This window comes from Labeo rohita, chromosome 8 (assembly GCF_022985175.1).
Source record: "Labeo rohita strain BAU-BD-2019 chromosome 8, IGBB_LRoh.1.0, whole genome shotgun sequence".
Taxonomy (NCBI): Eukaryota; Metazoa; Chordata; class Actinopteri; order Cypriniformes; family Cyprinidae; genus Labeo; species Labeo rohita.
This window is the reverse complement of record NC_066876.1, coordinates 13,309,386-13,326,808: the sequence shown is the minus strand read 5'-3', so window position 1 is coordinate 13,326,808 and position 17,423 is coordinate 13,309,386. Positions and strand designations below refer to the sequence as shown.

The window sequence follows — 17,423 nt, the reverse complement described above, 5'->3', positions numbered from 1 at the left end:
TTTTTTATCCTAATGCAGACAATGACATATTCAAAGTAACTATTTAAAATAATTGGAAGTGTTGTCCCTTGACATACAAGTTGCAATATACCCCTGCAATTTATATAAAGGGTGAAGTAGACGGCAACTTAATTGGTAAACGAAAATGAATTTGATTGGCCCCTTTCCGAAGAGCGCTGAAAAAAGTAACAGGCATCACGTGACAACGTCTTTCATGTCTTGCGTCGCAGGACTAAATTTTACACTTGAATAATGACAGTGAGAATCGTAATAACATGGTAAATAATCGAAACACACAGTAAATAGTAAAGAAATACAAAAAATATTAAACCTGACAACGCCATGCTGTTTCTATGGTTACTACCGCCCTGTTTAGTGTAGCTGCGCCCACAGTAATTCAAACGCGCAGAGAAGAAAGCCGTGAACTGGTGACAGGACGGTGAAATGAGAGGATGGCAACCAAACAGACACACAACGCTTCATAACTGGATACCTCTTTGAACGTAAACACCTTATTTATAAGCTTTTATCGATAAGTTACGGAGCCCAAAGGCTAATCGATGTACTTTCTCCGACATACATTAGTTTGTCTTGATCTGGTCAGGACTTGCAATGGACTTTAACGCTGAGGGACCGCAAAGGACGTGTACAATCAACAGAAGATAATCGACATTTCAACGACATTGTTATGAGGGACCGACTGGCTGATTTGAATGGGGTGATTAATAATAAACGAATTAGACTAATTGTTAACATGATCAATAAAATATTGATACAAGTGTTTTTACTGTTTATAAAGTTCACATATTTAGTCGTAACGTCCTCTGTTGTTTATGTCTAACGTTACTTCCCATGCTCATATCAGTGTAGTGGTCTGTCTTACTCTATGCTTGAGTCATGTGTATCTTCGTGGTTTGTTTTAGGGCAGGCAAAGTGCCAGTGAAGATGGGGGTGTCACTGTGTCCATGGAGAGAGATGGCTTCATGCAGGACTTTTTCAGAAAGGTACAATCATTCACCTGTATGAGAGGTGCTTTTCTTCTATACGCTATGTATTGGTGATGTACCGCCCATAGTGATGCATTAAAATTTTGTATGATGAAATTTTGATAATTAGTTTCATGTTTGCCAATGATTAGCTGATATTTTAAATCTACAAGTGTTACTTTAGTATTATTTGTATACGCCTATGGTATCATATAGTATATTTTTCATTTGGCTTTTATTTTTATATTTTCAGTTTTTATTTTACCTGTAGTTTTAGTCATTTTGTAATGTGCATTTGTCACTTTTATTGTCTGATATTTATTTATTTATTTATTTATTGTACATTTTAGTAATTTCAGTACTTGAACTTATTTTATTTTATTTTATTTTGGTGCCAGGCAGTATTTCTGATTTTCATTTTCAAGTTTTTTTGTGTAATATTTGTGTTTAATTTTATTCAAGCTTAATTTAAGTTAAAGAAAACTATTTTTAACAGTTTTAGTTTTGGTTAACAATAACAGCATTGAAATCTGCACTTTTTAAATGAAGCACACAATTTAATTTAATTAATAATAATTATAAAAAAGGAAAAATAGTCTTAAAGGGGTGGTCTACCAGACTTTTTCAAAGGCTTGATTGTGTTTATGGTGTTTTCCCTGCTTGTTTTTAAAAAATCACATTATTTTTCACATTTTTTTTACCTTTATTCTACACCACTTTTCCATTCTCCTAAAAACGGTCTGTTGACTTTCTGGTTCCTGCATCTGAAATTTGCAGTGGGCTCAGATTGGTTAGCTGGCCCAGTGTGTTGTGATTTGCTAACTGCCTAGTGCACGTTGTCCGTAAATGTCTCGCCTCTTACCATGTGAGCAATGGTGTCAATGTTGTCTTAACAATTTGAGCCAGACACAGAAAATATTATTAAAGAAAATCGACCACTGATTGTACCACTGAAATTAGGCATCACAACATTATAATCTACAGTATGACATTTAAAAAGAGAAGCACACTACAATTACTACAACTATTAAACTGTATACTTCTTTCTGAACTTTGCTTTGCTTTATTTCAGGTGGAGGAGATCAGAGGTGTCATTGGCAAGATCTCCTCCCTAGTGAATGAGGTGAAGAAGAAACATAGTGTGATCCTTTCAGCCCCCAACCCTGATGAGAGTAAGTTCACCCTTACTCAGAGACTGTGAAATCTGAGCAAAGTGACAAGGTGGTGCAGGTTAGCAGGTTGAAGTGGTTTATGAACTATTACCGCTAAGCCCTTGAGCGAGGCACTTCAACCTCAGGTTGCCCCAGTGAGATTTTGTCATTATTTCCGTAAGTTGTTCCAAACCTGTATGAGTTTCTTTCTTCTGTTGAACTTGAAATAACTTATTTTGAAGAATGTGGGTAAACAAACAGTTGATGGTAACCACTGACTTGGACTGAAAGAAATACGATAGAAATCAAAGACTACCAGCAACTGTTTGATTACCAGCATTCTTCAGATATGTGTAGCAGAAGAAAGAAATGCATACAGGTTAAAACAACTTGTGAGTAACAGGGCTCTACGCTTACTTTTCTTTTTAGGAGCACTTAAAAAATTTAGGAGCACAGTCAAAATTTCAGGAGCACCTTCTAATTAATAATAAAAAAAAATTGCCTTCCCATTACAAGGTGATATTTGACACCTTAAAGTGATTTACAGGGGAATTTTGTTTTTACATTTGTAATAGCATGTTTCTAACTAAAGTGGCTTGTAGGTGTGTTTTCATATGTTTAATAAGAGTGCAATCAAATTCATAAACTCATGTTGAGATTAATGTAATAAATATAACATTTTGAATACAGAAATATTAGATTATTTAAATAACTAAATAAGATACTCTAAAAATAAAACTGGCAGTAGGTTGCAGCAAGTCGCTGATTTAATTACTGAATAATTAATTTGATTTGTTCAAACTGCTGCTTTATTAAGGAATAAAGCAAGTGACTTTATGAATGTGAAATTGAATCATTGACTCACTAGATTTGTTTAAAAATGCATGTTAATTCATAAACTAAACAACACTGTGTTTGAATGGAGATGCGCAGCGCCTCAAGTGTGACTTGTTTTAGACTATTTTTGATGACGAAATACCACAAAATCAGGTGTTATAGTCAAACAATGTAAGTCACTTAATATTAACTTCTTGTTTAATTAATTGTTGTATTAAATCAATATCTCATTTACAAACTCCCTTAAAAGTCATTAAAAGCTGTCACTCATTTTAGTTCATTGCGATCTCACAAAGTTTCATTATAATCAACATAGCTTAAATCTCTTATTTACACTCTCTCTACACTTTGTTTATGAAAGTATTCATGAGATATGTCTGTGATACATAACGTAACGTTACAAAAACATGTAGAAACATTTAACACTCCCTCAGCGCAAAAACACAAATATGCTGATTGGATCAGTTGCACATGGTGCTCCTAAATAGTTTTTCATAGTCGCACACAGTAGTTTTCAGTCGCAAATGCGACTGTAGAGCCCTGAGTAAATAATGACAGAATTTTCATTTCTGAGTGAACCCTATAAGTCTTATTTAACATCTTTTTTTAACCCTGTTAAGGCCTATGTTTCACCTTCTTCATTTTAAAAGTGGGTTAAAATGACACCACAGCTAGTTTATACTGCTTGTTATTAAAGTTGTAAATTTGTCCAAATTGCTTACTTCATTTTAGCTTTCAGCCTCTTTGTTTTATTATGTAATGGATGATAATGGCTTTGCGTCATCCTCATGTTGTCTTTGACTGAGTGCACATTCAAACTTTCCGACATTCATATCCACACAGAAAAAACAACAACTGATACTCGGGGTTTAAGCAGAACAAAGGCTTGGTTTATAACTCTCTGCCCAGCAGCATATAGCTTTAAAACAGCACAAGGCTATGGGCTTCCACTGCCGGAAATATCACATCATATTACTCTATACAAGTACACCTCTGGAGCAGCCAGGAAACTGCTTTAGGGAACACATTTTTCACATGCGTTGCACACGCACTCACCATTTTACTTGGAAACATGTAATATCTAGGCAATTTTTATTGGGTGTCTACTCGATGGTGTCTACTCATACTGACTGTATGTATAGAAAATCATTCAAATCAATGGGGAAAAGAGACCCCTAAAAAGTTACCGCAGAGAGTCAAGTACAGGCATGCAAGGAATTGTGGTTTTCCCATCACATTCTTAATTTTCAGTTAGTGTGTTGGGTTAGTTGTGCTGTTACTTGCAGGGCATGTATAGGACATGCAGACAGGAATGTGAGATTGAGATAAAGACTTCTGTGAGGGTGTGAGTGTTTCTGCAACGAACTCTAGGCTCATTTTTCTTCTGTTTCTTTGAGATGTATGTTTAGTGAATCTTAAGTTGATAGTAAAATTGAATGATCTGTTTGAGGATTGTGATAATGGATGTGTCATATTTCACTTTTTAAAGTGTCAGCACAGGCATCTATAGTCACTTTTTCTTCCATATATCTGCCTGCATTTTATATTTTCACGTATAACACACCACAATATTTCCTCAACATGACACCTCGTAATGTAAAAGTGCTTTAGAGGTGCACCATTTTTCTGCAACGTATCTGTAATAAAAACCAATACTCAAATTTTGATAGCTGATGGTTTATATGTAGTCTAGCATGTGGGAGTTGTATATCAAGTGAACATCAGGCCCTGAAATATCAGGAAGGGGCATCTATGTAATTGACCCCTGGTTTCACAAACAAGGCTTAAGCCTAATCCTAGACTAAAATGTAAGTCTAAGCTGTTTCAGCTGCAAGAACCTTGCACTGACTGATCTTAAAATATATCAGTGCTATTGTTTTGTCTCAAGATGCATAGTGTTTTTTTTCTAAGGCACGTTTATTAAAAAATTGCATAAATGTTTTAAGTGAACTATGGCCTAATTCTGGTTTAGGCTTAGCCCTGTCTATGAAACCGGGCCTTTATCTTTTAAATAAATTATATATTTATATACAGTATGTAATATAAATACATTTACTGAAAGAAGTATCTTATGCTCACCAGGACTAAATTTATTAATTTATTCCTGTGATCAAAGCTGGATTTTCGGCATCATTACTCCAATCTTCAGTGTCACATGAACCTTCAGATGTCATTCTAATATGCTGATTTGCTGTTCAAGAAACATTTCTTTTTAAAATGAATGTTGAAAACAGCTGCTTTTTATATATATATGTATATATATATATATATATATATATATATATAATTCAATTAATTTAATATAATTTTTTTTTCAGGATTCAGGACTTTTTGATGAATAGTTCAAAAGAACAAGATTTATTTGAAATCTTTTGTAACATTAATGTCTTTGTACTGTCACTTTTTATCAGTTTAATGCATCCTAAATTATACTCTTCATTTCTTCTATTCTAAAATATGCTTTTGCTTTCAGGAACAAAAGAAGAGCTGGAACAATTTACAGTGGAAATCAAGAAACATGCCAATTTTGTCCGGAACAGCCTCAAATGTGAGTCGGGTGTTTTGCTTCTGTCTGTTGAGGATAGCGAAGGTAATAGTACAAATGCACTTAAACAAGGAAATTATTGGATTTTCATCTGTTTTCTCCTTAGCAATGCAACAGAATCTACCCACAGATGAACAGATGAATCAAGCCTCAGTGGATGCACGCATTCAGAAAACACAGGTGTGAAATATTTAGCTTTTTTTTTTTTTTCATCCAACCGTCAGTACAGTGATTTTTTTTTAATCCCGAATTGATTTATTGCCCTCATTGTCTCTTTTTTAGTACACTAACTTGTCACGTAAGTTTGTGGAGGTCATGACACAATATAGTGAAGCCCAAGTGCTCTTCAGAGAGAAAAGCAAAAGCAGGATTCAAAGACAGCTGGAGATCAGTAAGTCAGTAACTTATGAATGCCTTCATACATTCACAAGCATATATGTACATGCCATACCTTTAAACTAGTCCCATAAACTAGACCATTAACAGCTGACAAATTTCCATACACACACACACACACACACGTCTGGTTTATTATCTTTGTGGGGACTCTCCATAGGTGCAATGGTTTGTATACTGTCCACACTGTATTTTCTATCCCCTTACCCTAACCCTACCCCTAAACCTAACCCTTACAGAAAACTTTCTGCATTTTTACTTTCTCAAAAAAACTCATTCTGTATGATTTATAAGCTTTTGTACCCATGGGGACCTCCAGCCAGTCCCCACAATGTCAAAAATTTCAGGTTTTACTATCCTTGTGGGGACATTTGGTCCCCACAATGTAGCAAAAACAAGTACACACACACACACACACACATATATATATATATATATATATATATATATATATATATATAGACCCATTTATTCTCTTTGAGAATTATTTTTGGTACCTGTAAGACCATTCATCTTTGTAACAAATGAAGATATTTATGATGAAATTTGGGAGCTTTCTGACCCTGCATAGACGGCAACGCAACTGACATGTTCAAGGCCTAAAAAGGTAGTAAGGACATTGTTAAAATAGTCCATGTGACATCAGTGGTTCAACCATAATGTTATGAAGCTACGAGAATACTTTTTGTGTGCAAAGAAAACAAAAAAAACAACTTTATTCAACAATTTTTTCTTGTCTGTGTCAGTCTACTTTGTGTGTTCACAAGAGCATCACATTGAATGAGTGTGGTGTTGCTGACGCAGGAACCGATGTAGAACGCCCAAGTTCATCGTCTGTATATTCCGGTTCAAATAAGGCTGGGCAAAAACTTGCAGAAATCTTCAGACATGTTTATGATAATGTACTCACCCCCATATTCACGTCTTTCTTTTTCAGCTGTAAAGAAATTGTTTTTTGAGGAAAACATTTCAGGTTTTTTCTCCATGTAATGAACTGATATGGTGCCCCAAGTTTGAATTTCCAAAATGCAGTTTAAATGCAGCTTCAAACGATCCCAAATGCGGTTATAAACGATCCCAGCCGAGGAAGAAGGGTCTTACCTAGCAAAACGATCGGTTATTTTCATTTAAAAAAATACAATTTAAATACTTTTTAATCTCAAACGCTTGTCTTGTCTTGCTCTGCTTGAACTGTGTATTCTGGTTCAAGACAGTTAGTGTATGTCGAAAAACACCAATCGTATTTTCTCCCTCTACTTCAAAAATCATTTTAAAATCATCCTACATCACTGCAGAAGTACTGACCCAGTCTTTGCAAAGTGAACATGCAAAGAAGATCAAACACCCTTAACGAAAAAGGTAAAACGATATAGGATGATTTTGAAGTTGAGGGGGAACATGAGATGGGAGTTTTTCAACATACCCTGACTGTCATGAACCGGAACAAAACTTAGTTCAGGGAGAGAAAGACAAGACAAGCGTTTGACATTAAAAAGTGTATAAATTGTATTATTTTTATGAAAATAACCGATCATTTCACTAGATAAGACCCCTCTTCCTCGGCTGGGATCGTTTACAACCGCATTTGGGATCGTTTGAAGCCGCATTTAAACTGCATTTTGGAAGTTCAAACTCAGGGCACTATAGAAGTACACTATATGGAGAAAAATCCTGAAGTGTTTTCCTCAAAAACATAATTTCTTTACAACTAAAGAAAGAAAGACACAAACATCTTGGATGACAAGGGGGTTAGTACATTATCTGTAAATTATTCTTTGGAAAGTGGACTTCTCCTTTAATGTACAGCGTGCGTCTTCTTCTGCTTGTAAACAAGGTGGAGCGCATCCATTTCCTATATCAAAACACCGGCTCCTGAAGTCGTTGTTTTTGTTTTCTTTGTGCACAAAAAGTATTCTCATATCTTCTTAACATTACGGGTAAACCACTGATGTCACATTGACTATTTTAACAATGTCCTTACTACTTTTCTGGGCCTAAACGTGTCAGTTGCGTTGCTGTCCATGCAGGCTCAGAAAACTCGGATTTCATCAAAAATATCTTAATTTGTGTTCTGAAGATGAACGAAGGTCTTATAGGTTTGGAACAACATGAGGGCGAGTAATTAATGTTTGTAAATTTTGCGGTGATCTAACTCTTTAATTGTTTAAAACACTATTTTATATTATATTTATTTAATAGTTTAGAATTTATTAACACTGTTAAATGTAATTTCATAATAAATATCCATTTTTCATTGCTGAATTGTGTTTAATAAGGACAAAAAAAATATTGAAATTTGTTGAGTAACTTGCGGTCAGACATACAGTGCAGACCTCTGGGTAGACTGTGTGTGTGAATTAGTCCCAGTGTGAGTGGATTAATGAGGTACTTTCTGTGCTTTACGACACATGAAACTGAGCGGTTTGTCACCGGAGACTCTAAGGCAAGTGTTACCTGGGCAACAGGGCTCCAGAGATCTTGCTGTACCTCTGCACAGTGGGCCAGGAGCAGAACGTTATGTGATAGGATAACGAGTCATCAGTCATGTGACTGATGTGATTTGCATAAAGATCCACTTACCTCAGCTTTGCATTTAAAACAAATTTCCATGAAAGGTTGAATGTTTTGTTAGGGGTAAACTTGCTATTTATTTTCAATGAAGTGTATTTTATATGTATAATGTATGATGATATTTTTGTGTGTGTGTATATATATATATATATATATACATATATATATATATATACATAATAATTCAATGTTGAATCAATATGAATATGTGTGCCGGTCATTGCTTAGGGGTCAGATTGTATGTGTGTGTGTGTGTGTATTTTTCCAGCAGCCTTTACATTGATGGTTTTTAGCCATTGTAATGTTCCCTCTCATTTTCCCAGCTGAATCAATATAGTCTCCGAGGCATACTTAGCATGACCCCACACACACACACATGTACAAGCACATGTTACGCACATACACTGTTCCATGACACAAAGCCAAACAATTATACAAATGGACTAGCCTATTAGTAATTGCTGGTCATCATCTCATGTTTACCCTTGACAAATTCACACACAGGCAGCAATTTGTCAAACAAATCATAGCCTAAACAGGATTGGCCAGTTTGTGAAAAGTGTTTTTGCTAATCTATTACGCTCTGATTCTTGTAGCTGGAAGAATTACAACTAATGAGGAATTAGAGGAGATGCTGGAGACCGGAAACCCTTCCATTTTCATCTCAGATGTGAGTTTGCATCTCAAAATGACACTCTTCAGGCTTTCTGGAGGTTGAAGGAAGGAATATTAACATACTGCAGTTTTCATCCAGAGCCAATATTCTTTGGCTTCTCATTTTGCTGTTTATGTGGCATGACATGAGAGCAACACATCAACAATTAGCTCCCTCTGCTGGTTGTTTCTTTGCATTTTCTGTTTAAAGGGATACATCAGACAATAATGATTCTTTTATCATTTGCCCTCATGTAGTTTTAAACCCATATTTCTAACATAGAGTACAGTGAAATAACAACGTATTGGCCTTTTTTCCACTCGATTATACTTCATTTACCATTAAATTGTTTTACAATTGTTCTGTAAGAGGTCTCTTCTTCTCACCAAGCCTGCATTTATTTGATCAAAACAGAAAGTAAAAAAAAAATATATTGATTTGAAATAGAAAACTTTAACTGGAACATTCTGAATGTCTTTACTATCAGTTTTGATCGATTTAAATGATCCTTGCTGAATAAAAGTATTTGTTTCTTAAAAAGTTTTACTGACCCAAACTTTTGAATGTGAGATACACTTAATGGGCATTTTAACGAGTACACCAAAATTAAGGGAATGAGGAATCATTTTGGGTGATCTGTTCCTTTGTTTAATGCTGTATTATCATCGTTTTTAAGCTTCTCCTCTGTTTTCAGATCATCTCTGACTCTCAGATAACTCGTCAGGCCCTTAATGAGATCGAGTCTAGACATAAAGACATCTTACGGCTGGAGTCCAGCATTAAAGAACTTCATGACATGTTCGTAGACATGGCAATGCTTGTTGAGACCCAGGTACAATATACAGTAATCAGTGATATTTACTGACATTTGTTCACTTATTAGTTGACCTCTACAGCATTCATTCATTAACTCACTCACTCACTCATTTATGTTATACAGGGTGAGATGATTGACAACATTGAAAAGAATGTAAACAACGCAGTAGAGTATGTCGGCCAAGCTAAAGTGGAGACCAAGAAAGCTGTGAGGTACCAGACACAGGCCCGTAGGGTAAGAGGAAAGCCATACAGATGTTTTAGAAGCCACAAAATAATATTACTTTCAATTGGAGTATGTATAGTCTAACCACAATTTATTCAGACACTTTCAACATTTCTCACATTACATGTGAGAATTACATTTGGTCTCAATTTTTTTTATAAATTTTACTGGTAGTCCACTGCATGAATAATTTTTGGGTATAATATGCCACTATTTATTTTGCTATCCTCACTTACATAAATGAACTGCAGTGTCCTGCACACACTAGTAAAAAAAATATAAAAAATTATATCTGATGTCTGAATAATTTTGGTTTGACCGTAATTAGGCAGTGTTGGTTTTGTTCATGAACTTAAAAGAGGAATTAAGCTGAAGAATACTGGAAAAAAAGCCACAAAGGGTGGCTCAATATTGTGCTCTGTTAAATGTTTTAGATTGTGGCTAACCCGACACTAACTTTCTATACATCAAATGTTTCAATTGATGCTTCAGAAATAAAACAGACCTTAATTAAATCAATATTAATGTTTGATGAACACATTCACCTTTATTCTTTCACAGCATGTGCTACAGGCTAAAGAGTATTATACAGAATTTTAAAGATGACCTATTATGCCCTTTTTTACAAGATGTAAAATAAGTCCCCAGAGTGTGTATGGGAGGTTTTAGCTCAAAATACCTGACAGATAATTTGTATGGCTTGTTAAAATTGCTACTTTTAGGGTATGAGCCAAAACGTTGAGCCGTTTTTGTGTTTGTCCCTTTAAATGCAAATGAGCTGGTGCTCCCGACCCCCTTTTCAGAAAAGGGCTGAGCTTCAATACCTGCAAAAACAAAACAGGACAATCTAGTGCACTGAAAATCTCCGAAACTCTCAGCAGCGGTGTTCAGACTTATACGTTCATCTGAATAAATGCACGTTTATGAATTACACAAGCGGGGAGCTTGGTGTGATACAAAATAACGACTTATACTACGGGGGCCATTGAATGCTTGAATCTGATTGGCTGACGAATTAAAGGTATACATTAATTTCAGGAAAACGCACAGTGAATGTAGTAAACAATAGGATAAAAACAACAGATTATTTCCATGTTTTTGCCACAAAATTAGTTTTATGTACAGAAAGCACATACTCTAGTTCTCAAACTCTCTCTCCTTTACAGATGCACACACATACAGTTTGCACACGTTAACATACGTGCTGATGTTGTTAGCGCTGCTCTGATGATTAACAACTTAAACTACATGACATTTCTCACAAGCGAGGGAACAACGGTGCTGTTCATGAAAAAAATGAGAAGGAGAAGTCCACTTCCAAAACAAAGATTCACATAAAATGTACTCACCCCCCTTGTCATCCAAGATGTTCATGTATTTCTTTCTTTCTTCAGTCGTAAAGAAATTTTTTTTTTTTTTGAGGAAAACATTTCAGCATTTTTCTTCATAAAATGGATTGATATGGTGTCCTGATTTTGAACTTCCAAAATGCAGTTTAAATGCGACTTCAAACGATCACAAATGCTGTTGTAAATGATCCCAATAGCTTTTTAAGGACAAAAAACTGACGAATGCCTTGAAATATATCATCTGATCGATGTCTTGAGGTATGGTAACCGTAGTATAAGCGGAATAATTGACTTCGCTCCATTGAATGCTTCTAAAGTAATGCACACCCAAGGTGTAACTGCAACTGTAATTGCATCACCACCTCGGGTGTGCATTATTTTTAGAAGAATTCAATGGCCTATCGTCAATTATTCCTTACATTACGGGTCTCATGGTGCCATTGCGTGCTCTCACAAACTTTATAAGTCCCACTTATGAATATGAGTTTGGTAAATTTAAGTGGTCGACATCACATTACTTTTATATGCAATTTTTAACTACCACATTTCTATTTACAATCATTCATGAAACCAGCATCAGTGAAAACAGGCAGAGACAATGGTAGCTTTAACAACATTAGCCTTACAGCGTGCCAAGACACTCTGTCAGAACGTAATTTGGAAAACAAAATCGTGATACAAAATCATAATCGTGATGACTCATGATACTGACTTTGTCTGGATCCAGTGTTGATCTAATCTTTGTTTGTGAGGCAGTCTGGCGAAAAATGGATGGCACAAGCACAGCACCAATTTTTTTTTTCCAGGACATTTCCTTTGAAAATAAAATTTAACCACAGTGTCCTCAGCAGCTCAGCTAGGGGAGTCTATGGAGACTCCTGTGTTTGTTGGTGCATCCCAAAACACAACACAACACTTGTAAAGCCTCTTTGGCCCTGACATTGTGTATCTCCATTAATGGCATACTGCTACTTTTCACTCAGGGCTGTCTGTGCTAACAGGACAGAGATCATCACAAACGAGCAGATTTTTTTCCCTACGATGCCATCAATGTAAAAATGAGTGGGTGGATTTTTGCCATTATAGGCTGGTTGTTTTCACACACTGTGGCCACACAACTGTGTTCCAACACCTTATTAAAGGGGTCATCGGGCACAAATGTTCACTTTTTCATTTTGTTTGAACACTAATGTGTGTTGGCAGTGTATGTACACATCTACCCCACAGTGATGAAAATCCATGCAGTGGTTTTGAATTAATCTGTAAAAATAATATCTCCATTTTCAAATGAAGCCATTCTCAGATGCCTGTTGGTGTGCCGTCACACCGACAGAGGCCGCTCCCACGATAGTTGATTGACATGAGCGTCTTACCTCAGATCAGCTGTCACAGTCCGACCTCCATTGTTTCGATGCCGGAGCAGGGATGTAAGTTAGACAAGAATATCTCTATTTGAGCGATTGAGGTGTTGTGATGTTGGATGTAATAATGAACATAGTGGTCGTCATTTACTCCTGACATCTGAGCCGCTGAAGATGCAGTGGATTACGTTTGTTTGTGAAGGGAATGCGCCTCCCGATCTACATAAATGCGTCTATGTTTGCGCAAATCATTCAGCAGAAGTGAGTATAAGGGTTTTGTTTTTTTTTATGAATCTCTGCAATCACCTTTCCTAATAACGCAAGTTAGCAAGTTTCGCGGCTAAATGCGGTAAATGTGGCTAAAGTAAACGATCTCACGGAGCAGCTCGTCACTCCACAGAGAGAAGAGAGGGGCGGGGCGAGCAGAGCTCATTTGCATTTGAAGGAACAATGCCTCGGAATGGGATGATTTTTGCAGAGCTCATTTTGACAAGGTAAAAAGGGTGTTGTTTTACACTATCATTGAGAATTTTTAACCAAAGTATATTATAGACTTTTCATTAAGACCCTAAAGAATCATATCAAATTGTGGAAAATGGGCATCTGATGACCCCTTTAAAGGGATTTATAATAGGTCCCCTTTAAAATGTCACCAACTACTTGATATAAAAAGTGTAATCATTATAACACCTTTTTTTGTCTTGTACAGAAATACATCATTCTCGCTCTTATTGTTTTGGTGGTGCTCGCTGTGATCGCACTAATTGTTGGCTTATCTGTGGGCCTGTCTGTTAAAACCACTACTAACTCCGCCTCCTCCAGTTCTAATGCAGCCAATCCTGTCTAAGCGTGGTTTCCAAGGTAACACCCAGTGCCCAATCACTAACTAATCTCATCTGCTATCACTTTTCCTCTATTTAAACCCAGTTTGAATGTGGTGACAACTTTTTTAGGAAAAGTTTAGTGGTATCAAAGAAAGTTTTAACCAATTTATTTACTTCTAACCACTTTCAAAAAAGTGATGCAAATGCCTTTGCACACAAAAAAATTAAAAAGGTTAATTTACATTTGGTGATTTCATTTCACACTTTTTTTTTATTTGTCCGTAATAGAAATTGGTGTTTGTTGCCATTTGTGGATCAGTGTGCATCATCATTCTTCTCATCATCATCCTCATTGGAGTTTACAGCGATTAATCACCAAGAGCAAAACTTTCCTCCCTTTAACATCCTTGTGCCTTTAAACGAAAGAACGAATTAATGTATTTGCTCTGACTGAAAATTAAAACGTCGTGCTGTGTACAATAATTCAAAAACTGCTCTTAAATTTATTACCAATGAATTGTGTAGAAGATGGTGCTGATTTATAGTCAAAGACTTTTCTTTTTGACTTGCATGCTTTGCCATTTCACTACAACAACCTGAGGTAATTTTCTGTCTTTTTATATATTAAATGCTGGTTGAATAAATTTTGCACAATTGAGTTATGTTTTGTAATAATACCATATGTAACATCGTTTCTTGGGAGGTCTGACTGACAATGTGGAGTGAACAGCAAAGTGCACTTAAGATATTTTAACTAGTTTGTATTCAAGAGTCACAAGTTCATTTCAGCTTTTACACAATGGTTTGACAGTGTTTGATATGATATGCTCCACACAATATGATGTCAGATCTGTGAACAATGTTACAAAATGTTTTAATCACTTAATGTTGTTCCTTTTTGTCTCTTACATATGACTGTGTATGACAGGAATGTAACCGATTAGTCAAATACTCACAAAGTGTATTGTAAAATAAATGTGAGTTGCTCACAACCCAATACTGTGTCTTTCTGTTATTGGTGAATGTCAATCACATATTAAAAGTGGCAGTAAAACTGTTTGATAATAAGAAATGATTTTGAGCAGCAAATCAGCATATTCGAATGATTTCTGAAGGATTGTAACACTCAAGACTGAAAATAGAAGAGAAAAATAGAGAAGACTTCATTCCCTCTGCATTCAATTACTTAAATGTGACCCTGGACCACAAAACCAGTCTTAAGTTGCTGGGGTATATTTGTGGCAATAGCCAAAAATACACTGTATAGATCAAAATTATTGATTTTTTTTTGCTTTAATGCCAAAAAAAAAAAAATAGGTTATAAAGTAAAGATCCTGTTCCATTAAGGTATTTTATGAAATTCCTACTATAAATTTATCAAAATGTAATTTTTGATTAGAAATATACATTGTAAAGAACTTTACTTGGACAACTTTAAAGGTGATTTTTTTTTCAATATTTTGATTTTTGTGCACCCTCAGATTCCAGATTTTCAAATAGTTGTATCTTGGCCAAATATTGTCCTATCTTAGTGTATCCTAAACCGTACATCAATGCAAAGCTTAATTATTCAGCTTTCAGATGATGTATAAATCTCAATTTTGAAAAACTGACCCTTATAACTGGTTTTGTGGTCCAGGGTCACAAATGATCTTTCCAAAAAACACTGTCCAGCAAGTCAACAATCCACCTGTGTTGATGATGACATCACCGTTACCATGAGAACCTCAGTATGTGTGACAAAGCTGAAGCAGGTGCGTACATTGATGCTCATGGGATTTTACCCCGGACACACAGCAGCTGTGAAAATCTCCCTCAGATACACTCACACATTTGACAGTCTGGATACTGTTGCTAAAGTCCATATGCATTTGCACTGTATGCTGAAAGCTGACTACATGCCTCTTGTGACATGACACTTTTCAGGACGTCCTATCTCTGCTATTGAGCTGTGAGTGAGTGGGCAGAAGCACAGACATTATGTAACTGAAATGTTCCTGCCTCAGAGACAGTAAGAGAGCATCCGCATCCACATCCACACACACACACACGAGAGAGAGAGCCAGTGGGAAATAAATAAATTAAAATCTCACCTGACCTGGTTAGGGTGAGTGAATAAAGAGATGAAGCTGAAAGGGGAGACAGTGATTGTTTGTAACAGTGATGAGACAGTCAGTGCTTTTCGCTCATTCTGTGTGTGAGTCATTGTTTGGCTGAGCAGCAGCGTACTGGAAACCACAGGGAAGGCCAACAAGAAAACGTGAGTGCATGCATAGGTATGAATGATTTTTTTTTTTTTTTTTTTTTTTAACTTTTAGAGAGGTTGGTTTGTAACTGAATCCAAAACTAGCAGATTATTGAAGTTTCAATTTAAGTTTATTGCATACTACGGGGCCCAGCACATGTCATGTGGGAAATATAGCGTGTATAGCCATAAACTAACAATTGGTTCCCTCGTTTTAGTAAATAATGGACACGTTTTACTAAAACGAGAGCACAAATAATTAGTTAGTATGGGCGAACTCGAATTCGTGGCCGTGATAAATATATTTTTTGACATGTTTGGGCTCCTTACTTCCTCTCACAACAAGGCCAGAATCTTGTTCAACTATTAAAATTGCTTCTGGAATACACATCTTGACAGCTTTAATTCTAGTTGACTTATTAATCTGGGGTGCGTTTCCCGAAAACTATGGTCGCAACTGACTAGTTATTTGAAACAACAAAAACTTATGAGCTTGTTCATTTGTAATATTGAACATAGAATCAAGTTCATTTTGTACAGAATAAACAGGCAGGGTGATGGTGAATAGTGATGATTTTTTTATCCATAGAACACGTATGTCTGCAAGATGTCTGTTAAAGATCTTTTGATCTGGAAAGCATCTGCTGTGTACAAACATCTGACAGACATCTTTCAGATGTCAGTTTTACATACATTCTAAATCATAGACATCTTAAAGACATCTAATAGATGTCTATCTGATAGGAAACACTCTAAAAAATGTGTCTTGGAGACTCAAATAGACGTCTCTGTGATGTTTGTGTGCCAGGGAAAAGCATGAAAGTTTCAGTTTAAAACTCAAGAAAACGTGTTGTTGTTTTAAAGAACATCAGTCAATAGAATGTACTTTATAATGTGGTACTGTGCAACAGGACAGATGAAAAATTAATTCAGTGTGTAATTCATTTGTTAGTCAGTGTATGGGTCAGATAATATATAATTGTTAATGAATTCATTGTGCCATCTTAAGCTTTAATTTAAAAACAAAAATTAAATATATGGATGTACACTATTGTTCAAAAGTTTGAGGTCAGTCATTTTTTGTTTCTTGAGGAGCAAATCGGCATATTAGAATGATTTCTGAAGGATTATGTTGCACTGATAACTGGATTAATGGCTGTAGAATATGCAGCTTTCGCATTAATAAAATACATTTTAAATTGTAATGATATTTCACAAGACTACTGCATTTACTGTATTTTTAATCAAATAAATGCAGCTATGTTGAGCAAGGCGTCTTTCAAGAACTTCTTCTGGTAGTGTATATATTACTTAAAACATCTAACAATTACCAGGTTGATAGTTTTTTTTAGTTATTTTGGTATTACTAGTCTTATGCTCCAGTTCAGGACATTACCAGGTGGTTGTTACAAACATACTGATATGTTAAAATATAAAGTTTTAAAATTCTAGCACTTAAAA

The 17,423-nt window shown here is 35.6% G+C and overlaps 2 protein-coding genes across 4 annotated transcripts in view; both read left to right on the top strand.

Annotated features, from left to right (window-relative positions):
- The first annotated feature begins 374 nt into the window (after window positions 1–374).
- stx2b (syntaxin 2b) lies at window positions 375–14,392 on the top strand. Of its 3 annotated transcripts, none has more exons than XM_051118038.1 (12): window positions 375–503; window positions 586–718; window positions 924–1,004; window positions 2,059–2,158; window positions 5,448–5,522; window positions 5,626–5,699; window positions 5,802–5,910; window positions 9,083–9,156; window positions 9,836–9,973; window positions 10,082–10,192; window positions 13,603–13,754; window positions 14,006–14,392. In XM_051118038.1, the coding sequence occupies exons 2-11, from the start codon at window positions 689–691 to the stop codon at window positions 13,738–13,740; spliced, it is 930 nt and encodes a 309-aa protein (XP_050973995.1). In that variant the 5' UTR covers window positions 375–503; window positions 586–688; the 3' UTR covers window positions 13,741–13,754; window positions 14,006–14,392. The 3 variants fall into 3 exon arrangements, with proteins under 3 accessions (XP_050973995.1, XP_050973997.1, XP_050973996.1); XM_051118039.1 differs by having other exon boundaries at window positions 396–503; window positions 605–718; XM_051118040.1 differs by lacking the exon at window positions 13,603–13,754 and having other exon boundaries at window positions 390–718.
- A 1,457-nt stretch (window positions 14,393–15,849) lies between these two features.
- Window positions 15,850–17,423, top strand: part of rimbp2b (RIMS binding protein 2b) — a 173,652-nt gene continuing 172,078 nt past the window's right edge. The window contains exon 1 of the mRNA XM_051118028.1: window positions 15,850–15,993. The gene's annotated coding sequence lies outside the window, so the exon portion shown is untranslated. The remainder of the gene's footprint in view (window positions 15,994–17,423) is intronic.

Coding starts and splice junctions, on each gene's coding strand:
- stx2b (XM_051118038.1), top strand. CDS start 689: ATGAGGGACCGACTGGCTGATTTGAATGGG. Junction 719..923: donor GACTGGCTGATTTGAATGGG/GTGATTAATAAT, acceptor GGTTTGTTTTAG/GGCAGGCAAAGTGCCAGTGA. Junction 5,911..9,082: donor TCAAAGACAGCTGGAGATCA/GTAAGTCAGTAA, acceptor TGATTCTTGTAG/CTGGAAGAATTACAACTAAT.